Source organism: Numenius arquata, chromosome 1 (genome assembly GCF_964106895.1).
Source record: "Numenius arquata chromosome 1, bNumArq3.hap1.1, whole genome shotgun sequence".
Classification (NCBI taxonomy): domain Eukaryota; kingdom Metazoa; phylum Chordata; class Aves; order Charadriiformes; family Scolopacidae; genus Numenius; species Numenius arquata.
In genome coordinates, this window is record NC_133576.1 from 122184011 (window position 1) to 122210298 (window position 26288).

General features: G+C 37.1%; 1 protein-coding gene across 1 annotated transcript in view; it reads right to left on the reverse strand.

Annotated features, from left to right (window-relative positions):
• Positions 1-1713: 1713 nt before the first annotated feature.
• The window catches only part of PARP4 (poly(ADP-ribose) polymerase family member 4), a 44057-nt gene continuing 19482 nt past the window's right edge, over positions 1714-26288 (reverse strand). Inside the window, 17 exon segments of the mRNA XM_074151136.1 lie at positions 1714-2315; positions 3282-3414; positions 4163-4265; positions 5110-5211; positions 6349-7407; positions 8995-9138; positions 11606-11701; positions 13083-13163; positions 15078-15158; positions 15563-15733; positions 17010-17109; positions 19579-19766; positions 21287-21357; positions 21610-21805; positions 23474-23611; positions 24031-24112; positions 26229-26275. Of these exon segments, the coding sequence (XP_074007237.1) occupies positions 2165-2315; positions 3282-3414; positions 4163-4265; positions 5110-5211; positions 6349-7407; positions 8995-9138; positions 11606-11701; positions 13083-13163; positions 15078-15158; positions 15563-15733; positions 17010-17109; positions 19579-19766; positions 21287-21357; positions 21610-21805; positions 23474-23611; positions 24031-24112; positions 26229-26275 (2943 nt within the window). The 3' untranslated portion in view covers positions 1714-2164.

The window sequence follows — 26288 nt, forward strand, 5'->3', positions numbered from 1 at the left end:
CAACCTGCTCTAGTGGAGGTGTCCCTGCCCATGGCAGGGGGGTTGGAACTCGATGATCTTTAAGGTCCCTTCCAACTCTAACCATTCTATGATTTTATGAAAATAATAGCACAGCTTTTTTTTTTTTTTTTTTTAAATGTAACATGCAGGAGGAAAAAAAAAAGACAGTCTTGTAAGAAAAAGCAAATAAACCACACCCTATTTGCTTATTCAACTACCCTTGCTAGAGCCAATGTGTTAATATGTTGTATCTCAGAAATGAAACTGAAATGAAACTCAGGCTTTAGAGTGAGCGTATACTTTTTGTACATACCTGTACGGGATGTATTGTTGCAACAGTGAACTGGAAGTGAACACCAAACTATTTGAATAATTAACTGCAGTGAAGGAAAAAAAATTATATTTCTTTTATTTATGATTTTGCCAGCACTTTCAAAAGTAACTCTAGTAATGCAGCAATTGACCATACAAAGATTTAACAGCAGATTCAGAAGTGAGTTTATCATTGTCCACATTAAGGAGTCTTTCTAGATCTTAAGAAACCCACATCCTAGTTCTTCTCAAATAGAAAGTGTCATACAAATCTTTCCTTTATATTGTTTACTAAAAAGAGACTATCTTACACATATGAAAACAAGGATTCAGACCACCTTAGAAACAGAAGGACCTCAGGATATCCCTCTTGGCAACCTCCTCTACAAGACCAAGGGTGTACGCTCCATTCTTGGCAGATCTTTGCTTAAATCGTCCGGAAAACTACTATGAAAGAGATTCCACAGTTTTCCTTAGTAGCCTCTTACAACACTTTGGTATTACTGCTCAGTAGCATCCTCTGTTTGGCAGGGCAGTGCAGCAGATCACCTATGGTGGCTGTGGAATCTCCTGCTTCTGAATATTTTCAATGGTTGGACAAACAAGTGTAGAGTATGTTCTGTACACGCTTGATCCCGCCCCAGTGCAAGCAGTTGTACTAAGTCTCTAATTACATTTCCTCAGATCACAAAGTGTGATTCTGTGCAGCTCCTTAATTTAGAAGAGGTAATGTGTTCACCCAAACACCTGTGAAAAGCCCATTAAATTAAAATAAATAACTTTGAGTCTGGTTTTGTTACTAAGCTTTGGTGTTTGGTCTGGTATAAAATAAAACTCATCAGTTTTTCACCAGAATAAAAACAGAATACAAAGTAACAGCAGAAAAAAAAAAAAAAAAAGAAAAAGTGAACTCATTCCTCCTAACAAAACTGACCTATCTATTCACAAATACCTAAAAATACAAAAAGGGAGACCTTATAATGGCCTTCCAGTACCTGAAGGGGGCTTACAGGAGAGATGGAGAGCAACTCTTTATCAAGCAGTGTAGCGATAGGATGAGGGGTAATGGTTGTAAATTGGAAGAGGGGAGATTTAGATTAGATACCAGGAAGAAATTCTTTACTGTGAGGGTGGTGAGCCACAGGAGCAGGTTGCCCAAGGAAGTGTTCAAGGCCAGGCTGGATGGGGCTTTGAGCAACCTGCTCTAGTGGAGGTGTCCCTGCCCACGGCAGGGGGGTTGGAACTCAATGATCTTTATGGTCCCTTCCAACCTGAACCATTTTATGATTCTGTGTAATTGACCTATGACTGATAAGAAAAGCAGTGCAGGAGAAAAATAACTGTTCTGCTGTTTGCATTTCAAGGCACACTGTACAAAACCATCCAAGGGAAAACACTGATATGTTATGATAATATTTATTAGTTCTTTGTTTATCACATTCTTGTATCTGTCAAAACATCTGCCATATTTAACTGAATTACTACATTATGCTTTCTTTACTGTGCCATTAAAGAAGTACATAAGATTTTAGGAGAAATTAAAACAAAGATATTATAAAAGGACTTCTTATAATGTGCAATGAACCGAAGAGACTACTGTAAAAAATTGAAATATTAAGGTATTTTTAACAGTTACAACTAAAATACTACATATTTGTAAAATCAAGACTTATTAACTATAAGACTCATTTCTATACTTTCATCTGTGACTATGAGAATTATTATTCAGTAATAATATAAGAACAAATGTTCTCAATTTAAACATCCTATGTAAAACTGCAAATAAAGCTAACTCTGGTATTATCTTAAAGAATTATGTGATTAAATATTTTCAGTAGAAAGAGAATTGATGTTAGATAAACTTGATACCCAGTATCTTCTTGGTGGCAGAATCCCAGTCTTTCCCAAGTTCAAGTCGATAACAAATAGATGGAAATCGCCTTTCAGCTCTTCTTACCCACTCGACTGCCTTCTTGATTGAGTCACAAGCCCAATGAACACCACTGTGTGTAGAAATAAAGTTTTATTATAATAAAATCTTTCAAAGCCACCATAGGAGCAAGAAGAAAATAATTTCTTCTAACGATAATTATTTGAAAGAGAACATTTTCTATAGTACGATGATCCAGCCTGTATAAAATATTATCTGATGCAGAAAACATCATCATCTGAGCTGCCCTATCTTTTTAGAATCTTCCACATGGGAAGCGTTTTGACCCTTAATCATTACTTGCATTTATTTACGCTATTCCAATCACTGCGGTGAAGTACTATGCATTTCATAAAGGCAAACTGGACTCCTTTTTACGTTCACGTGTTAGAATTGCTTTCATCCAGCAAGTCAAGGCAATTCTATTTGTATTTCTGCCTACAGTACCTAACAGTATACAATCAATTTTTCCCTCTGTCGAGGAGTTTCGAAAGAGGGATGAGGATTTCCAGGGCTCTCCTTACTGTTTCTTTGTCCTGTCTCTGGAGATATTCAAAACCCTCCTGGATGTGTTCCTGTGCAACCTGCTCAGGGTGAACCTGCTTTGGCACAGTGGGTTGGACTAGGTGATCTCCAAAGGTCCCTTCCAAACCCTACAATTCCATGATCCTGTGTTGTTGCTCAGCACTCAAGGCCTTTTCTGCTCCTCACAGTGTCCCACCAGTGAGTAGGCTTGGGGGGACACAAGAATCTGGGAAGAGACACAGTCTGGACAGCTGACCCCAACTGACCAAAGAGATATTCTATACCATGGGATGTATCGTATTTTCATATATTGTATCACATTTTGCAAAGTATTCCTTCCTCCATCCATCCTCTTAAAAGAAACCACATGCCACCAATATGATTAATACCTTCCATTCCCTTTTCTACAGCCATATCCTGTAGTAGTCATTGACTCTCCATAATGAAATTAATCTTCCATATGTTGACATTTATATTGCTACATTAAATGACAAGATTTTATTTAAAAGCACACCTTGAATTAGATGAATCATCCAGTTTCATCAGAGTTTTGAAAACTATCCCTTTAAGTTCCTTTCTGCAGCGTATGAACTGTAGCACAAGAAGAGTAGCGATCAACTGCAGTAGCTTTTCTTTTCCATTTGGGCCTAAGGAAGAAGAAAAGGGAAGCAGTATTACAATTTAAATGATTTCTTGACTTTTAAACTTAAACTTGGTAATGCTTTGTTAGAATTTCTGCAGTTTGTGTTTTCTTGGGTTCTAATCTACTTTGATTATAATACATGCAATAATGGGAAACTTGTAAGATTTTTGTCCTTTGATAAAGCATTGTGCCCTCTAATAATTTAGAAAGAAGGAATTGCCTTTTCCCCGCCCCAAGTTTTCTGGTCTGCTGCCAGCAAAGAGCACCAATTGACAGAATCGAACAGCAAAGTGTGTACAGGCGGAGTGTGTACTGAATGCTGCAGAAGACAGTGGGGGGAGGAGGGAAGAACTGTATAAATATTATTCATATTATTTGAAATGTGAAAAGCAGAAGTGATCTCTGCCTCCCTCCTAGGAGAGACTTTTCTTCCCTTATTTTCAGTAGATATTAATATAGCACATACAATAATTGAGCTAAAAGAACCTCTGTTGCTACTCCAAATATCTCTCACATCCTCCACATTATTTCTCCAGGAATTGTCCTTAGCAATCAGGACACTGTATTGTGAGAGAAGCTGAGAAGAAACCATATTATTAAAATCAGGCACTTTTGAAAACTTCAAATTAAGAGATCCATTTAAATTTTGAGCATATCTTATTGAGAGTTACACTAGACATATTGAATAATAACACATACAAATAGGAAATATAATACAATGTACTGCTTTTTAATGACAGAAAAGTATTTACCAAGTGACTGAATGCCTTTTTTAATAAGGAAATTGTTAATTAAATCATCAGCGTCAAATTTCAAGATTTTTCCCAACTGTAGACTGAGATTCCAAGAGCCATCCTATGGGATAAACAAAGATATGGATAAGCCAAAGATTCAGGACACTGAAAATGTATTTGGTAAAAACAAAATAGACAGAGGGGAATTACTTCAAATGTTTTTTTAAAAGCTTACATAAACACAAAAACTGAAATCCATATAAGACAGGAGTCTCCTCTGAGGGCATCCCACGGTGGCTTCTTCCCTTGGGTCATGTAATACTCCTGAAAACCTGCTTTTGTTAATTACTAAGATACTGACTGTTGTGACCCACAATATCTCACTGTTGATCACGACTTCACCCCTTAATCTGGTAAGCTTACCGAACTGGTGATGGGTTATGCAGAACAGGGACTTCTCCCACCACAAGGGACATACCAAAACAACAAAGCTAAACTCCTGCCTGCAGGACAGTACCGTTTCATTTAGCTTCCCCAGCAATCCATCTGACTACCCAGGGGAAATTCCTGCTGCAACATCTCTCAGTCCAATCCTCTAAAACCCAACTACTTTTTATTTTCTCGCATAACGTGCATTATTTGCATCCACTTCTTCCACTTAGCTTCCCCTATATGTTTTTATACTTGTCCCAGGAAGTCTGCAAGCTGCAAACAAGTTCTAGAGGTGTATTACTACCTGTTGGCCCTGATTTTATACTGGTTCCTTACATATCCCCTGCCGAGTTACCCATGAAAGCAACGAAACATAGCAAGACTGATGTCATCATACCCTTATAAAATATTTTTAAACAGATTTTACAAATGTATTTTACTTTATCTCAGGACACGACTAAAGTAAAAATATTTTTTCCTTCTACTTATATTTTATTTTTAAGTAATGCACAAATAGATTATGGGTGCTGTACCTGATTTTGGAGCGCAAAAATTTCTTTCCAGTTTGCAGAAGTCAACTCATTTCTCTGTTGAATCTTGTCTTTCTCTGTCGTTTTAAAGAACCTTGATTGTTCCTGGAGAGAATAATATTCACTAGGAATCTTACCGCAGTTACCCATGCAGCTACTACATCATCATACAAAGTAATTGCATTTAAAAGCTTAAAAACCACTCCTCTTTTTAAAAAGAAACATCTTTTTTTTTCTGGTTGAAAAAGGTTCATTCTCTCCCACTTAGGAAAGCATTTGCACAAACATCAGCTACAGCTGGAGAAAGTTCCTGTTTAGCAAAATTACAAGGAATGAAATAATTCCAGAGTTAGTGAGACTTTCTTTTTAATCAAGACTGTCTTGTGTTATGCACATTATCACTATACTGTCATTTCTATGTTCAAAATGAAAATAAAAATGTGTTTTTTAAAATAAAAATTTCTTACCCTGTTCTTCCTTACACTGGCCAAATCCACAGTAAGATTTGACTCTGGAGGTATTATCACCACTTGCTGGCTCTGATTCTATACTGCTTCTTAAGCATAATGGATTGCCCATGAAAGGGACAAAAAATAGCATGACTTTCATGTCATCATGCTCTTTATAAAATCAGTTTATAAAGCAAAGAAAACAAAATAATTTCTAAAATGTTAACCTCAGGGCAGGGCTGAAGATAAGTTTTCCTTCTACTCATATCTTACTTTTAGGTAATGCGTGAATACAGGATGGGCACTGCCCTCCATTTTGGAGCTCAAGAACTTCATTCCTATTTACTGAACTGAACAGAAGGTTTTGCTGAATCTTCTGCGTGGGCATAAAACAGCAAGATTGTTCCTGAACAGAGTAATGTCCATTAAGAATCTTATTATACCACCATTACCCATATAGCTACTACTCATGATACAAAGTAATTCCATTTAAAAGTCGCCTATTAGAGCAGTAAGGAAAAAGTTGCAGAATTCAGAGTATAAGATTTATCACTTTGAAAAATAATAACTGAAACCCAACCAAACAAAAAACATGCTTTCTGCATTTCAGTTTCATATTTCTTGAATTGGAGAGCACTGTCATGTGGCTGTACCATGTTCTTTTTTGGCTGTACATCCATGAACCTTGAAATGCAAATAATTTAAGGCAGCTTTCATTAGCTGAATTCAGCTTGTATTTCAAAGTGACATGTGTAGCATGCTCTATATGAATGATTACTGATGGAAAACTTACCACAACCTTAAAATCCTCAGTAGATTCTTCTTCAGGAGCCATAACGTCATGCTGACATAGTGCCTTTTGCCTACAGCGTGTCTTCTGGTGCAATGATTCTTTTATATTAGCTTGAGTAAAAGGAACTTTGAGAGCAACTCGTTTCTTAGTCTTTCCAGGATCTGTGCATACAGGGATAGTTGAGCCAAATGGAGAATCCTGCTTCGGAGCAGCACAAGGGGGAGCTGAACCCAATACAGAATCCTGCTTCGGAGCAGCACAAGGGGGAGCTGAACTCAATACAGAATCCTGCTTCGGAGCAGCACAAGGGGGAGCTGAACCAAACGAAGAACTCGGCATCGGAGGAGGAGGACAGGGAGCTGAACCAAGTCCAAAACCCTGCATCGGAGCAGCACAAGGGGGAGCTGAACCAAACGAAGAACTCGGCATCGGAGGAGGAGGACAGGGAGCTGAACCAAGTCCAAAACCCTGCATCGGAGCAGCACAAGGGGGAGCTGAACCAAACGAAGCACTCGGCATCGGAGGAGGAGGAGGAGGACAGGGAGCTGAACCAAGTCCAAAACCCTGCATCGGAGCAGCACCAGAAAAATCAGCTTGTTTCATGCCTGTCACTAATATCTGACAACCACCAGGAAGGGGAGGAGGAGGAGGAATACTAGCATGTTGAAGAGAATCCAGACGAATATCTGATTTTTTAAGTGCAGGTGACCGAAGTGATTTTTGTTGAGTCAGATTAATTCCTCCTCCTGGCTTAGGTTTAAAACCAAATGACTTGAAAGGTTTAGCAACTTTGAGCAGACAAAGCTCTTGGGGTGAAGGTGATGTTGTTCCCAACGATGTTCTCTTCGTTGTGATATCTCTATCAAAACTGAAATTTGATTGGAGACTGCAAATATTACTTTCAAGTTCAGGAATATTTACAGAGTCCTGTGCCATGTTTTTTGGTGACACGCTCTTTTGACTAACAGGAACTTCTTCTGATTGCAATTGCAAGCTTTCAGGTTCATCTTTCTCACTTAGGCAAACAGATGAATTAACGTCTGCTTGTGTGAAACATGCCTGTTTCGTAAAATTGCAAGGAAACAAAATAACTCCAGAATTAGCAAGATACCTCTATCTTTTTAATCAAAACAGTATTTCTTCTTATACTGTGTGCAGTATCATACTGTCATTCATATGTCCAAAATGAAAGTAATATATCAGCTAAACTAAAAATTTCTTACCCTATTCTACCCTACGCTGGGCAAATTCAGAGGAAAATTTGACTGTGACAAAATATGAGCATTATTAAGATAAAAATGATTCATATGATCATAGAATCATAGAATGGTTAGAGTTGGAAGGTACCTTAAATTATCGAGTTCCAACCCCCCTGCCAGGGGCAGGGACCCCTCCCACTAGAGCAGGTTGCTCAAAGCCCCATCCAGCCTGGACTTAAACACTTCCAGGGATGGGGCATCCACAACTTCTCTGGGCAACCTGCTCCAGTGCCTCGCCACCCTCACAGTAAAGATGTGATGATCAGCATGATGATGATTATGAGCCAAGGAAGTTCCACTGTACAACACTGTTGTACATACAGAGAAGACAGATCTACACAAAGTGAAGCGTAGATCCTGCCTGTGTTACAGTTCTGGACATGTACCAGTTGAGGTCCAGTAGCTGCTGCATGCAAGCTAGAGAGCCAAGGCTATACTGCCACCATACACCAACGCAGATGTTTGGTACTCTTCTGCCTAGGAATTCTTGGGCCAAAGGATCAGGAAAATGGCTTTATAGGAGCTGACCTAAGTTACAGAACACACACCCAGATACTGTTGTCAATAGCTCACAATCTTAATACATTACAGACTACAGGCTGAGATGATGCTCTGAAGCTGTATTAAATGCACATCATGGTCATGCATGACATAATTTAATAGACAGATAGTAATTTTCTTGAATCCCCTACACAATTTGGAGATGTAAAGCTTTAACCTGTTAAGACTTTACGGGCTGACACAATTATACCTGCTGACTTAACTGATGCAGGCATCTCCTGTAGTTTCCAAAGTCAAGAGAGAGCTACCATAACTAGCAAACATCCCATTTCCCTAGTTCAAGTTTCTCTCATTGCTCCTCCCTCATCCCAGAGATTGTCCCATTGCACACTAGCAATATGCTCTCTTCTTCCAGTCATGCTTATCCCCATTCCCAGTGGTCTCTCCGCTTTGGCTGTACCTCTCTGCTAGTGGAGACTTAGTTAAGGATCAACACCTTGATTTTCCTTGAAACTCCTCCTTCCTCCCCGTGTTTCTTAGAGTTGCATTTAAGACTTCACCTATGCTAGCATATTCTTATGGAAGAACTCTTTAATGTGTTAGTTTCTTCTGGAAGGAAGAAAAAGTCTGTATTATCATATTGTCTCTCAAAACTTCTGCTCATGATAGTTTTAAGTATAACTTTATTTTTTGGGACAGGTTCCTCCAAATTTTCATGTGTAGTAAAATTCCACACAGTACTTGTGTAGCATTAATTATATTCAAAATACTTAAAAGTTGAACAATTCATGAACAATTACTAGATGTTTACACATACAATACAGCACCACAACTGGATAATATACCAAAAATGTTAGCAAAAAGAACATAAAATAAATGTAGTTACCGAGGCAAAGGCAAGGCCTCCAATTAAGGAGTCACATTCCATTGTCTTTTGGTCCCAGTCCATGTAAGGTAAAAAATCTACATCTTCTCGAGCTATAATTTCCAGGATGTTTGGAGCATCAGCAGAACAAGTTTCATTAGCATCCTAAATTAAAATGCATCACAGTTACGAAGCTGAAAATTCTCTGGCATTATAGAGGCAGTGCGTTTTTCTTTGGGAGTTTTAAAGGTGTTGAAAACAGGGAATAAGCAGACAATGCAGTACATTAAAAAACTCAGTATATACAAGAAAAACCAGAAAACGTAACTTCACATTTTTTACTATATTAAGGGGCAACGTATTGCCAGTAATTAGATTCACATGAAATATAAAGGTGGACAGTATATATTTGTATGTGTAATTTGTTCAAATCCCCATAATTGAAATAAAATCCAAGTCTTGTGCAGTTCTTTTTCTCAGAATCCTACTGCTACCCTTTAAAGCAAAGCAAACGTAAGCATTATTATAGATGTGCTTAAATTACTTTGCATTGTGCAAAATCACATTAAGAAGACAAATTAGGTAGCATAATACAGTGACAAGCTGAGTGGGCTAGTTTGGATATTTCTGCATTGTGTGGTGCAGGTGTTTTTGCCTTAAGATGTCTGCAATCTTTTGTTCCAGTGGGACAAAAAAGTCATCCTAGACTAGAAATGAGATTAAAGCTATTATATTTACAGACATAATTAAAACATAACCTTCTAGAAGTCTGTTTCTTGGGAGATATCATATTGACACGTGTAAACTGAATCTTTTGCAGAATTGCAATACCAGATACAGAAAAATCAGAATGACAGATAATAATTTGTTGAACACCCTTTGTAAGCAACTAGTTCATTAAATCACACAGGTGATCCTTGCTAATCTGCAACACATTTTTTCTTCTGAATATTGTTTCTGTTACGTACCAGATGGAATATTCAGGTGCGTTACAGAGATATTTAAATTGACTCAGTTGAGTTATCTTATTTTGAAAAGTAGTCCTTGACCTTGGAATAGCTAATAACTTCACAGTGTTGTATTTTATAGTTGCTTTTAATGAGATGTTTTTTGGAACGCATGCCTGTCTTTTGATTTTTAATTGCAAATGTTGGAGTTGTTACTCAGGAAAGCAGCAGTTCCAGAAAAATCCGACTCTTATAATGTACATATGCTACTGGTATTGGTTCTTTCATACTAACATAGACATCAAGACAAAAAAGTAAAAACAGAAGAAGGTATCCTTGTTTTATCCAGCATTTCCACTGATTTCTTCATTCAGGCTGACTTTTATTTATATTAACATCTGTCCTAGTTTGAAGTAAAAGAAAATCATGTGGACTTTGGCTGTCCTAATGATGCCTCTGCATGCTCAGATATGTGCTCTATATTCCTTCTAGGTTATTTGTCCCTGCTTCCACTGTCAGTATACTTCCTTTCTATCTTAGAATTTTTTCAAGAGTTCCTTGTTCTTCCATGTACATGCCTGGCCTCCTGGCATTTTTGCCTGGCTTCCTTTCATTGGGATAGTCTGCTCTCGAGCCTGGAGGAAGTGATCCTTGAATCTGGAATAGTGACTACAAGTAACCCCTATAATCAGTTCTCAGAAACAGACATCTTGAGAAAATTAATCTGAACTGCTTTAGGTATTTAACTTTAGGATGAGATGAATCAAGCTCTAGAAAAATCTATTTATTTCCATTACCATGAGAGGAAGGCAAATGTGACTGATCTATTGCTAAATGTACACACATGTATTTGGTCAGATGAATTTCCAGTCTCTGTGCTCCATATAATACTTAACCCAACTGATATCATCTTGCTTATCACAATACAGCTTTCTGTTCGAAAACTCTTCTTACTAACCCTTGAATTTCAAGGTTGCTGTTTATATGTATTACCTTCCGTTTGCTGCAAAGCTTTTGCTTCTCCTACTACTGTTCTAACACTGAAAACAAATGAAAAAGTTCCATAGTTTACTGCAATATTAAAGGGAGATTTTTCAAGCTTTGCTTTCCTTGTGACTCCCACCTGAGACTTCCCTAGAACAACTTTTGCCAATACAAAATCCATTATTTCAGCAATCCATGGCTAGAGTGGCCCATTTGCTATAGTTTGGCATCCTTACTCTTTATGAGAAAGGGTTCTGTGGCTTAGGTACCAAGGATTGAAGAGTATTCTTCATCTGGCCTTGTCCTTCGACCTGTCTGGCTCCTACAGCGCTATCTGGAATTGTAGCCCTTGTATCAAATCACAACAGGATTCTTCATCTGGCCTTGTCCTTCGACCTGTCTGGCTCCTACAGCACTATCTGGAATTGTAGCCCTTGTATCAAATCACAACAGGAACACACAGATTGACAAACTTTGATTGTAAAGTAGGGACAAGGAATATAAGAGACAGAAATGGAAAATAACTTGCTATAATGCAGAAGAAATCAAAATAATGTCAAAATAATAGTTTTAGCTCTACTGGAAAAGAATAGCCATTGTTCAGCAAAAGGAAGATTGGTTTTGATATGTACAAAGTTACAGAATTTAGAGTCTTTTAATAGAGAAGCGAGTGGAAACAAGGTATCATATAGAAAACATACCCTTTTCTCAACCGCAACAAAGCTTGTAAACTGGCTTATAATTGAGTTCTCCAAGCTGAGCTGAACAATCATGTCTTTCAGGGTTTGTTTCTTCATCTATATTGTTAAGTATAAACAAAAGGAACAGGTAGAAAAACCACAATCAGCTAAAAGGTACATTGATGTCAAAACTGAACACATACCTATAAACACACTTACGCGCTCTAAGTAGGGACATGTAAAAGGAAGAGCTCATGTGAATATATTGGCCTGCCTAACTGTCTACTCCTTTCTAACTTTTTCTACTCCTTCACTCAACATTGGGCAAGGATACGCATTTCCTCTAGTTAGACTTCTTTAGGTTCTATCCTTCTGGTAGTGTAAGAAGCAGCTGTATTTTATAAGAAGAATTAGTCTGAAGTCTTAAATAAGCCAAGATGGCAATACAGTAAGTTTTTAAGTAGCTAAAAGCCATTTTTTTAACAGATCGTTAAGTCTGTTTATCTTTAAACACAGGTCTATCTTCCACCATATCCTACACAAAAGCTACTTTTTTGTAGCTGGACTGATACGTATTGATCTACACAAAACTAAAATGTTGTATGTCACAGAAAAAGAAGAATCACCAACAGCCTACAATGACAAGAGTATAGATTAGGAAAAATATGCACACATTATGCCAATAGAGGACATTCTTACCCTGGGGAAGAAGAAGAGACTGTCCTAGAAGTTTTCCAAATCTTATCTGGGAGGACATAACTTGTCCTGGTTCCAGCTGGGATGGAGTTAACTTTTTTTTAGCAGCTGGTGTAGTGCTATGTTTTGGATTTGGGATGAGAAATAGATTTGATGGCACACTGGTGTTTTCAGTTGTTGCTCAGCATTCAAGGCCTTTTCTCCTCACACTGCCCCACCAGTGAGCAGGCTGGGGGGCACAAGAGGGGACGCAGCAAGCAGGCTGGGAGGAGACACAGCCGGGACAGCTGACCCCAACTCACCAAAGTGATAATCCATACCATGAGACATCATGCTCACTATATAGAGCTGGGGGAAGAAGGAGGAAGGGGGGGACATTCAGAGTTTCTCTTCCTGAAAGCTGTTACCCAGGATGGCGCCCTGCTTTCCTGGAGACGGCTGAACACCTGCCTGCCCAGGGGAAGTAGTGAACGAATTCCTTGCTTTGCTTTGCTTGTGTGTGTGGCTTTTTCTTTAACTTACTAAATTCTCTTTATCTCAACCCACGAGTTTCTCACTTTTCTGATTCTCTCCCCCATCCAAACTCGGGGAGGTGGGGGAGGTGGAGCAAGCGGCTATATGGTTCTAATCACTAGTTGGGATTAAACCACAACATTACTATATGGTGACTTTAACCTTAAAATGATATTAGAATTGCAACCTTCTAGTTCAGTTTAACAAAGCAAGAGTATCTTCTCTATCCCACTGAAATGTTTGATATTTAGCATTTTAATCGTGTAATTTTTATTTCAGGTTATCAAACCTCATGTTCTGTTTCATTCTCATGAAGAATCCCATCTTCATAGTCACTAATGAAAGCTCTTGCTGCGAGTTTGTGCAGAACCTACAAAGAAAATAAACTGATGATAAGAGCAGTAGCTTTTTTTTTTTTTAATTCTTCATTTATGAGGTCCAGCTTCAGGCAATTAGCTTCCACATTTACACAGAATCCCATTCTCTAAGGAAGGGTCAAGCTAATTTTCCATTTGAAAAGCAGGAACAACCTGCTCCTATGGTACATTTTCATTTCACTTAATTTCAGCAAATTCAAAAATATGCAGATCTTCACTTGTTGTGCACATTCTCTCTAGAGTCAAGGGTAAGGAAAGAAAAGCAGGCATGTAAACAAACAAAAACTTCACCAGGCAATTAATCCCAACTTGAAACTGCTAACTAAAACAGGTAGGAAGAATGCCCCTTCTGGATGTACGCATTTTTCTCCAGCGGCTGTACACAGAGCCTGGCAACTACCTTGCCAAAATATCTATATAGGTTTTATATATCTATACCAATTTAACCAAAAATTTAACCAAAAATATCTATACAGTTTTAAGTTAGGCAAATTAATCCTGTCCATAAAAATACAGAATTTTGGAGAAAAGTGAGTCTAGAGTGTTCAACTTTAAAAAAATCATTAGGTTTACCATAATCGAGTAATTTTTGACCCAAGGGGCTGTACAAAGAAAAGGGAAATACTGAACTGTACTAACCAGTAATTACTTTTTTGAATCAAACCATTCTTCCATAGAAAAGAAAAACAATTTTGGTCTCTTCAGTATGCTAAAGCTAACAAAGAGAGTGAGCTTTGTGGGGGCAATGTGGTAAAGTCCAGCTGTACTCCTGTTCCAACTGCCAAAACATTCCCACTGGCTCATTTTTGGGGGAATATGATAGATGTCAAAGAGAGCCATTTCTGAAGAAAATCTCTTAAGCAAGTAGTTGTTTTTTGAGCTAAGGTAGATTGGCAAAAGAAACAGGTAGGAATTCTCAAGAATTAACATTTTTTTTCCAATTTTGACCTTGTTTTTTATCATTTAGCCATTTCAGTTTACACCTTTCAAAACTTTCTTTTTTTAGCTGCAACTGGAATTTTTAGTAGAGGTATTTTTCTAAAAGCAAAAATTCATTATGGCAAGCAAACACATTGCTTCTGCTTGCCAATTTTATTTGCCTGTAGGGGGCACATCCCTGGAAACCAACTGTCCTTGAGGAAACCAACTGTCCTTACAGAAACCAACACAAACAACATGTCCATCGAAACCAACCATAATAGTAGCTTTCAAAGCAGATTACACTAAATAGGGAACAGTATCATTTCCATTTGAAAACAAATCAGCTTCCCTTAACAGGGAAGAGGTGACAGTCATATCAGAACTATTACTGCAGGTTGACTATTCTTTTGATTTTTTTTTCAAGTGTAGACACCTGTTAGATTTAATAAATGGTTCTTTTAGCTTGTTTTCCTCTTCAAAATGGGTGCTGTGCTTCCCTCTGCCTAAACACTCCTTACTTGATTGTTACTGAAGCAGAGAAAAGGCCAGTAACACTCTACTGTCTCTTTTTCCATACATTCCTAGAGATGACAGACTAGTGATGAGATGTTCCACATAGCAACAATTTACAACACAAAAGAGAACCCTGCAGCAGCTTCTTCACAGAAATAACCTGAAGAACAGCCAACCCAAATATAAAGCTAGAGCCCAAACAGGCTGCCAAAATAAGAAGCAGCACTTTGTATTCTGAGAAGCTTCAGGTTTATGTTAGAAAGCACAGAGAAAGGTGACAACTTCTATGTAAAACAGTTTCCATTTAAAAGTCTGAAAACTGAAGGTCTGTTTTAAAACATCAGAAGCCTAAGTGTAAGTGCAAGAGCTGCTGAAAACAGGATTTTCAATTCCTTCAAAAGAGCATGAAGCAGCATGTAGTTGTTTCAAGCAGCTTGTCTCACTATGGCATGTACAATGTTGGCCAAACTCACTGTTCCTGTCGTCTTCTGCAGTTCAGTAGTTGACACCACAGTCTGTAGTTCTTGATCATTTATTATTGCACTTAAGGTGGCCTAAAAGGAAAAAAAAGTAATACTGTTTCCTTCTCTCTCAAGCTATGTTATCAGCACACACGCATGCTGTTCTGTTTCCCGAATATAACTCAAATCCTTAAGTCTTTGTATGTCTAGGTTTATAAATATTTCCCCTTACAACAAGGGGACAGTCACAAGTAAAGGAATCCTGTATTTACCAAAGCACAATGATAGGAATATTAAATTAGGTAACTCTCTACTTCTTAGAGGGAAGATTAATAATGACAATTAAAGAGTAAGTTAATTACATTTAGCAATGAAAAAGGAGCTAAGTGCATGCTGTACAGAGAATATATAATACAATATAATGTGTTTGAGATTCCTTTGAGATTGTTTTACATATGAATTTCTATCCAGTAGTGCATGTGCATTCCAGTCTTTACCTGAGTACAGTGAGGGATGAATCCATAGACAAGAAGTCTCTCATTGTTAAATAAAGACTGTATTTGAGCAGGAGCCTGCATTGGCTCTGGTGCACCTGTATCAAACTGTTGCCATTTAATAGAAACTGAACTGCATCCTGGAGACAGTATTCTAGAGACCTGGCTCTGTATCTGTACAAAGAAGCAAAAGAAATTAGCTCTGTTTGTTAGCAGGCTTTCAAAAGAAAACATAATCTCTCAATAGAAAATAACATATTTCCCATGTGAATGGAACTAATTTATTTTTCTTTTTTTTTTAAACAACTAAAACAAGCCACATACTATTACTGATAAAAATGAGTCTAATGTTTGGAGGTACTAAGGAGAATCACTCAGATATTATTTTACTGGCTTCTGGAATAATGAGACTTCTTTTAAGTAAAAGCTGAAATTTGAAAATAAAGTTTTTATCCATCAGCGTTGCCAAACAGGCTAGGGAATACAGCCTGCTAAACTTAGCACCATCTCCTACATGTGAACTCTGGATACGCAAACAGTTCGGCACATCTCCATGGCCTGCTCTGGACAGTTCTGCACTCAAATGACAGCCAGAACAGCAAGAGGAGAAATCTTAAGCTTTCATCCATTCCCCTGGGCAAAAATGTGCCAGATACCAGCCTTACTGCAGCACCTTTTCTACTGTCACTGTTCCAGGAGGGACGAGATTCAAGGCATAGGATAGTGCTGTAGACACGTAACTATCAAGGGAAACTGAAAAGCACTGCATATTGGGTCCTAGATTGCCTGAAACTTCTAGATGCACCAACAGTCAAAAGTTACAGAATACAATTGCTACAGGCTTCATCACTATAGTAAGGACAACGTAGATGGACTGTGGCCTCTGACAGAAGTAAAGCCATGTTTTTCCATTCAGGGACAATTATTTATACAGCTTGACATTTTTTAAAACTTTTTCCAAGTTGGTGTTATTGCACTTAGCAAGGAAAGTACCAGAGCTCTCTCAAAAATAATAGAAAAAAAATAAAACAAGTCATGGCTTTCTTGTTTTCTTTTACACATTCAGTGACCAATCTGAATGAGAAGGTAGGGCAACTACAGTGACAAATTCCCTCCCTGATCAAAGAACTGAGGGGGTTTCCACAGGACACATATCCCTTCCTATAGCACATGTGTTCCGGCTGAAAATAAGGCACCTTTGTAATACTCAAACTAAAGACTTCTCTTTCTCACTTAGTATCAATTTATATTTAAAATAAAAGAAGGCTTAACAGGCATTTATTCTTCCACCTTCTATCAAATGTTTCTTAACTATCTTATTGAAATAGCAAAGCCACAGGATACTATGAAAAGTAGTAATTTCCATTTTGAGATACTGAAGCTATGCAGTAGCAGATACTGATATAGCAGACGATGACAGAGTGAACACGGTCAAGATTTATAAATGTACCTTTGTCTCCCAGTTACACTTTGATTTCAGGTCGAAGTATTCAAATGCTCCAGCACCATATTGGGACAAAGATCTCAGCATGTGTCGATTTGCTGTGGAACTAACAAAAAAGTTCTTTATGTAATTATTGGATTCAATTGTTTATCTGATACTATTTCTAAATATTTTTTTTTAATTAGTACTGCAAGCTTTCTAAACCTGAATTTTTAAAATTCTATCCCTTTTTCAGGGGACAGACCAACTGAAAGCAATGGAGCCAATGAATGTGCTGCTCTATTAGAAATTTCCTAACAACATTTGAGGAGATTATATGGAACACAAATTTTTACGTGTCACAGTGCAGAGCTGTGCAGAGAAATTAATTTAGGTTCAAACACCAATAAGACTGCATCAAAACCATCCCGATGTTGAACTAATTAACCTCAATCTCAGTAGAGCTATTTAGCATGGACATAGCTATCTTACAGCTAAATCCAGTGTCAGCAAGGGAATGTTATTGTCTGAACAACACGGATATAACCAATATGGTATCGCTTATTAGCCTGACAGAACATCAGGCTCTGCTCACCGTCTGACTGCTATGAAGATATTTCATAGGTATAAGCACAAATGAGAGCTTTATAGAGGATTAAAGGAGAACAATTAAGCAGATGAGAATTCTTTTGGGAGAGAAACAGCACAGTATATCCTGAATCTTCGTCGGACAGAAAGTAGACTCATTCCTCAACAGGACAATACCACTGTCTTAGTGACCTAGTGTATCCTCACCAAAACCCCTCAAGGTAGAATTAAATAGTACAATTGCATCTATGCTAAGAACATGTAACATCTTGGGTTTAAGGTTTACTGCTCCTTTAAAAGTCCTTTTATAGATTTTGCTGCCTTGTACAACTCTGTAAAGTACAAATCTTGCACTATTCAAAAATATTTTTTCATTTACTCGCACAGAATTATCACAGATAAAACAGATGTATTAATTCAGCCTTCAACAAAAACACTCCCTTTGTCTACACAAGAGTATAAACCAGAGTAAACTTCTCTTTTACACCTCTTCACCACTACTACTTTACCAATGTAACACATGAGATACAGATCCTGCCTACTGAGAGCAGATTGTTGCACATTAGCACATTCATGTTAGTGGTATAGAGGAACCATTAAAAGCCATGCCCTCCCAGAGGAGGTTATCCATCGCCAGGCCTAGTTCCATAGTATCAATAACCACTAATCAATGAATGTAAATATGCTGAACATGAACATAACAGGAATGTAAATATATTGAAAATGGTGTCAGTGCCTTGTGCGTTGATGCAAATTCTATTATAGTCAGAACAGATGACTACTCTGGAAGAGCTCTGGGATGTCTGGTACATGGCCCGAAGGGTGTTCTTGCCCAAGTGCTGGGAGACGGGCCACAGCCCTGAGATCTGGGGAATGTTGCCTGAGCTATGGTGAAGGTGTCATTAAAAAAAACAGTCCTAGAAGAACAAGACCATCACCACTGGTCTTTATTTTGATGTCTTCTTGCCAACCTTCCCAGGACATGGTAAGAACCTAACACCTCTCTTACCCTTTCCCATTTATGCCTCGCAATCTAAACTATGTAGCTGTAACCCAGTTTTGTTTTGTTTTTGAACTGACTGAAAACAGTCAAACTACATTGCAATGAATTTCAGTGAGGTTTTGCCTGTTCCTCTGATCATTGAGAAGTCTAGTGCTTACTTTGTCTTTAAGTAATTACCTTACAAATTAATATTAAATAATAAAATTATACGATTACTAGCATTGCAATGAAATTGCACTATTAAAATAAGACTATACCAAAACGTAAAATGCAACGTGTCAAAATGTTAACTCTAGTATTTTCCAATTATATTCTTAAATAGTATAGTTATTTTGTTATATAGTGACAGGCTGAGAGAGCTGGGGTTGTTCAGTCTGGAGAAGAGAAGGCTCCGGGGAGACCTCATAGCATCCTTCCAATATCTGAGGGGAGCCTATAGGAGAGCCGGAGAGGGACTCTTTGTCAGGAAATGTAGTGACAGGACAAGGGGTAATGGTTTTAAATTGGAAGAGGGTAGATTTAAGTTAGATACCAGAAAGAAATTCTTTACTGTGAGGGTGGTGAGGCACTGGAACAGGTTGTCCAGGGAGGTTGTGGATGCCCCATCCCTGGAAGTGTTCAAGGCCAGGCTGGATGGGGCTTTGAGCAACCTGCTCTAGTGGAGGTGTCCCTGCTCATGGCAGGGGGGTTGGAACTCGATGATCTTTAAGGTCCCTTCCAACTCTAACCATTCTATGATTCTATGATTTTAATGAACAAAGATATGAATAGGTAAGACCTGGACAAACAATTAACGTTATTGTAGGCATCTTACATTCCTTACAGATTTTCCATTCCATTATTAAAGGTAGGCAAACATTTCTGCATTTAATCTAAACATACATATATATTTAAGACAGTACAATCAGGCATCAGACAGTTCTCAGCTTATTAACCTCTCACTTCAAATAAATGATCAGTGATTTTAAACAAATGCAATTGCTAGCTAACTAACTTTGTACTTACCCAACGCCACATGTAAATAACCTTGTATGTTTGACATTATCTTTCACAATCTGGATGGTCACACTCTCATTCTGAATGTGCCCATCTGATATAAGAAGAATGTTCCGGTGTCCTTGAGAAGGAAACAGCAGACTTAAGTAACGTAAGGTCTTCCATAAATCAGTGTTTCCCAATGTTGCAGTAGCAGACTGAAAAGTAAAATATTACAATTTTAGTTTGAATTTATTTTTTCCTAAAATAACATATAATGTATAACTTAATCTTTATTTCATTATACATGACTCCTGGTTTCCAAATATAAAAAATTAATTCTTAGTTTTATTTGTTCCTGTTCTTCTATAATTACTATTAGAGATAGAGCTAAAGGTCCATCTTGTCCTGTATCTTCTCTGTCTTAGGCAAAATAAATAAGAAAAATGGTAAATCCTATTCCTACATTGTTTTCAGAGCTTTCAGTAGTCAGTGGTTTGGGGACTTCTTGAACTGGAGTGTTCATCCAGACTATTGCATCTAAAAGCTTTTACAGTCGTTACATTTAATTTGTCTAATCCGCTTTCTGAATTGAATTACAGTTTAGCCTCATCATCAAGCATGGCAAGAAGTTGCACTATTTATTATGCAAGAAAAGGACTGTTTGTTTTTTGTTTTAAATCTGCTGATTCATCATTTTGCTAGGCATCCTGTGATCTTTAAGAGGTGAGAAACAGCAAGTAACCCTATTCCCCTTTTCCTCTGTTTATCCTGGAAAAAGAGATTATTACTCTGTTAGGATTCAACAGCTTCTAAAAAAAATAAATCAGGATGAGTCCTCTCCTTGTACAGCAGGTCTTCCATGTATCTGGCCGACTTTATTTTCTGTCTCCCTAGCTCTTCAATTTGAGATGGCAGTGACCAGAAAAGCGTACAATATTCAAGATGCTGTAGCAATACAGCTTTATACAGCTACCTAAGTGTTTACCTTTCTGACTGCTGAACACTGGGCTACCATTTAAAACGGATTATTAACAATGGCTCCAGTACCTCTTTTCTGGGTTAAACCCCAATATTGTACAGGTTTAGTTAGTGTTGTTTTCCTCTTTGTGTTACTCTGCATTGATCGCCATTTGCATCTTACCATCCCATTTTCAAGACATCCATTATATTAGTATCTTAAGCATTATGCTATCATCAAGGAGCTTTAGTTACAGCTGAGAAGCCTGCATCTGGCACTGACAAAATATGGTACTAACCAAAACCTGCTGTCCTGAATAGTCTACCTCTGATCTTTTGGTGCCAAAAGCATTTTCCTTTTTACTGAAAGTCCCTTCAATGAATGGACTGCGTAAGTAAAGTGGTGCCTTTGCTTACAAATTATAGATTTCCAGAAGGAAGTAAATAATTTCCTCTCTTTTTGCTGTGAGCACGCAATGAGAGGTATGAGACTCCAAAAGATAAATTTAGGGGGAAACACTGAAAAATTTCCTAACACTGATAGCTGCTCAGCTCCACTTAAGCAATCACTTAAAACCAAACTGGAATTAGTATTCAGATGTGGCTGGGCTTGTTACTAGGGAAAACAGACTTCAAACAAACCAAGTTACAGAAAAATCTTAGAAGCTGGCCTAAAGAAAAAGAAAAAAGACGAAAAGTTGCATAACAGAGTTTTGCAACGATAAGCATCCTATACAAAGAAGTATTCTTTACAATACAACCAAACTCATTTACTTACTGTAATAAACTTCTTCAGTGATTCCACATCATTTATGATATTCATTGAAAAAGAAGAAAATTCTATGAAATCTGTGAATAAAGATTGATATTCAGAACATTAAAATATGAAGCACGTAGCAACAATACGGAAACATAAGTTTAAGTTTTAGGACTGGAATATCAGAGTAGCAGTATTCCACACTATAGCAGTACTCCATACTGCGCCACATTCCTGGTGTATTATGTTCAGTGCTGGTTGGATAATAATGATGTGCATAAAATTAAGCCATGACAAGAAGGCAAAAGGTGCCTCACAGGTAAAAAGGAAATAAAGAAACTCACTTGTGCCAAATTTGACTACATTCACTCTTTGTCTGAAACCAAGCAGTTCCAAAACACGTAAAGCAATCTGCTTTGCTTGGTGTAGAGCTGGACCTGCCATAGAATTCGAGCAATCTAATAAAATAATAAATTCACTGCACAGGTGCTCTTCTTCAAGTGCTGTTTCAAACTCTGGTTGGAATACAAGCATGCAGGCCTATAGAGGGAGAAACAAAGTCATCATCACAGTGGACAAATACTACTTCATTAGAAGTGTACCCAAATAGCTTCATTTTTCTTATTATTGAATAAGAGCAGAATATAGCCATATTTCAAAATTTTAACAAACATATGCCATTTACTCTTAATGCCTGAAAAGTGCAACTGCCCTGTCCTTTATCTATATGCCAGGTATCACACGAAAAACTGAAAAAGGAATTTTGTGGTTTCATGTTTTATCTGATTCACTCTTCTGCAAACAGCACTGGATTCTTTTCTAAGAGTTAAAAAAAAAACAATAAAAAAATCACTGATAGAATTTTTTACAATTATCACTGCCACCACCATCAGTTTGCAAGAAGTGCTAGAATTAAAAAAATATGTAAACCAGAAGTGCATACTGTCCTCGCTGTGAACAGTGATGCTATAAAAAACAAAAGCTTTGAAAAGCGGAACAATGAAATGCTTGAAGGAGTGAAAGTGTTTCCTATAGAGAAGGAAAGGTTTGCAGTTTGGAAACTCAAATAGGAATCTCTATTGTTTCTTCTTTCCTTAGGGGAATAGCAGTATTATTGCAGTCATCAGAAAGAAATCCCTAAACTAATACATTTAAGCTAACCAACTCTGATCAAAAGGAAGAAAAATAGAAGACATCATTGTCAGAAGGAAAACAATCTTATCTGTCATTTTACTTCTTTTAATCAATTTCACCATTGGATTGACAGACTGGTAACACCAATACTTTACGTTTCACCTCTGCAGCATTTTACCTTATTTAAGAAAAAGAAAATATAAAAAGGAGCTGAATATAACTAAAAATGTAACTCTCATAAAAACTGTGGGAGAATGAAACAGTTTCTAATAACCTGGAATCACGTATTTAAGTTTCAAATGTATTTCTCAGGCAAGGAGTTACTGTGGGTGAAGGTAAAAAGGGTTGAACTGATCCTTCCTTTCTCACCTAACCTTTTATTAATGTTTTCCAGTGGTGACAATGAGCTCTTCTGTGACACAGCCATAGCTGGATTCTGTTTCTGAGTGATCCCAGAGTGCTAGAAGTGCTAGCTATGTCTTTTTTCTTTTTTACTTAAAAGTGAAAGATTCAAATAGCTTTGAGAATAATCACTGCAGCAGTAATAACTACAACAGAATGTAAGATCTTCTAGGAAGGCCAGATGCCTTAAAATAAAACACTGACAGATTCTATAAATATTTGTGTGTAAGATGTAAATACAGCCCTACAAATTTAATGGTTTAAAATGTTACTTATTTTTAATCAGTAAAAATTTTGATTCCAGCCCCAGCCATGACTTATTTGTTCACTTCCACTGCTGCAAATGCAACACCCCTCTGAAAAACTGTAGTGACGTTCTATGAAATACAAACAGCAGCACAAAGTGTTTTAACAGAAATGATTGGACACTGTGTTGAAACACAGTTACTCTCTTACAAGGCAGAGGATAAAACAAAAGCAACAAGATTCTGTGCAACTGAAAGGAAAACTAATTTCTGGAGAATACTCAGCTTAATAAAACAGATCAAATTGACCACCGTCCATGGTGTGAAATTTTTCTTCATCTTTTATCCATCAAAACCAAACTGTTTCTATTTATGATGTTTAAGCATATTCAGTATTACCTCATGAACAGTACAAGCTATTCAGTACCTCACTCATTTTGTTGGGATGCTTCTCTACCCACATTCGAGGTAGGTAGACCTGAGAAATCCAGATATCTAGACCAAAGCCACTAACGTCCAAAGAGCTGTTCTCCACAGTCTTAATTACAGCCTTGCAGTCTGTTTTCTAGAAGAGGAGAAAAATATGCATTTAAATATTTATTTAATAACAATACCATGAACATAATTTACTTTATGGGAACAGGGAATGATGACAGCAGATTTAACAGGAGTAGTCCCAAACCTTTTTGCCAAAAAGTGTATAGAAATTTTACAAGGTACAGTTTCTATTTACATATGACATTCTTTACAACATCATTCTCTTTCCTGGATGTACTTTTAAATAAGAAGAGAACCAAACCAGAAAGGCTTCAAGCACAACAGAAATTTTTATCCAAGAGAAACTGAGGACCAAGCTGTTTGCAGAATGAGCAGCACACAAAGCCAGATGGATCTGGCACAAGAGTCTTCTAGGATAAAAGTTCCATTTTAAATACACAGCAAAACTGCCAAGGCAGAGACATAGTTACAGTGAAATTAATTTACCTTTATTTTAAGTTCATGTGTCCAACTATGTATACGTTCAATACTAGATGGCATCTCAATAGACATATCCACGGAAAATCCACTAAAAAAAGAGAAAAAAAAAACTGGAATGGCACTACAAGGAAGATGATGTTTAATCTGCCTACCATGACATCTCCATGAGAAGGAGCTATATTTCCTGCCTTTTTTAACTCTTTGGATGAAAGTGGAGAACACTGAAGTAGTTAGACATGTTTCTGTCCCCAGGATACCCAAAGAATATCCATGCTGATTCACAATGGTTATTCATAGTTTAAAAGGTTAGAAGGGATCAAGAGGCCATTTGACGTGATCTCCTCTGTAACACATTACTTAACATTTTAGCCAGTTATCTCTTCATTTAACCTAATATTCTATTTTCTAAAGCAAAGCTTCATACCAGACAGCCAAACTGGATTTCAGAGAAGGCAAGTTCATTATTTTCCCTGGCTAACTGTTCAAAACCTCACTGCTAAAACTACATGTCTTTTTTTCAGCTGTAATTTCTAGTCTTTGCTTCTTAATTTATTTCTGTAACGACATTATTTGATAGGTGCAATGATACAATCCAAGATACACAGAAGACACAAGATACCATACAATGTCATGGAATCACCTCTCATTATGCAGACAGAGGTCAATGTCTGTGGCCTTGAGGCTGTTGGTTTTTTTCTCATTTTTGTTGTTGTTGGGTTTTGTGGTTTTTATGTTTTGGTTTACTTTTTATTTTTTTAAGGTCTTCAGATTGGCATTTTGCCAATTTCAGTCAGTCTTGCCTGAACAAGTAAAATAATCTCTTCACTATTTCACATTTTGTATATTTTGGGGATGTATTAGCCATTTCTGCCATAATGCTCACAGTGGTTGTTCATTCCAGGTTGTTGACTTACTGGGTGAGTAATAAACCCTGGGTTATTGGTAGGCACTGCATTCCAGGATATAATCTCCCAAGATGTAGATGCGTAGGGCCGCAATCATTTCATCTGTGTGTAGCCTTGCATTTTTCAGTTTTACAGCATTTTTGTTACATGGGCCCATTTTAATATTCTTGACTATTCTGAGTCCTAACCTCAATTATTCTTAATGTATCATCTTCTGCATATCATATGGGCAATTATTTTCTATTTTCTATTTACAGCCACATTTCCACCATCCTTAAGATGACTGTGGATACAATACATATGGACAGCCTCAAAGTATCTGCAGAGAGAACCAGCCTGCAGCCAGAACATTATGTTATTGATATAACATTAATAAGTTTGCAGCTAACTTGGATGTCTTTGTGCTGCTGCCTCTAGAACCTGAAGCTGGAAAGAGTGAGATAGAGATTCCTGATCTCCATTCTCACACAAAAACTATTCTTAAGTGCTTCCCAATTTTTATTCATATTTCCTCATATATGGCAGACAAAGCAATCAAATCTTTAGCTGATCAATACAGTATTTTTACTAATCAGTAGTAACTGTACTGAATAAAAGCAAGTTAATAACAGGAAACACGATTTCAAGATTAAATATAACTTTAAAAACATTATAACAGATGTGGGATTGTGCCAGCTTTGATGACAGAAAGAGAAGAAACTAGGACATGCCCATAAAAGCACTTTTCACGGTTTTTAATATGGAAATATGAAGAGCACTAAGTTTTAACACATTTACTGCTACTACTACCTGCATTGCTTGTTATTCAGGTTGAGAACAGCCATATACAGAAATGTTACTGGGAATAAAATTATAACACTTAGTTTCCAAGAAGTTTTACTTTACCAGCAACATCACAGTTTCAGATAATTGTAATTGTTTTATTTAAAATGCAAATGCAAAGAAGGATAAAATATTAAGTGCAGTGATATTGAAAAAAATGTAGATCATGGTCTTATTAAGTTTTGTGACTTAAGAATTTATATATAATCCTTAGTAACAGAAATGTTTCTGAAACAAAAGGAAGTTTCTTTTAGTGAAGAAAAAGAGTGTAATAAGTAAAAGTTATTCCACTATGATATTACCCATCTAAGGATAACAGCAGATTAGAGTGAAAGGTGAAACTGAACTAGTTTCTTGATAATGCATCTTACCATCAAATATTCCATATAAATAGAAAAACAATACATTTGATGTTTTAACTTAATCATGTAAGTTATTGATAAAATAAAGCAGATAATATTAATGAAAGTAACTTACTTTTTCTGTGGTTTTACTCGTTTAACACAAACCTTTTTTATTGTATCCTATAAAGGAAAA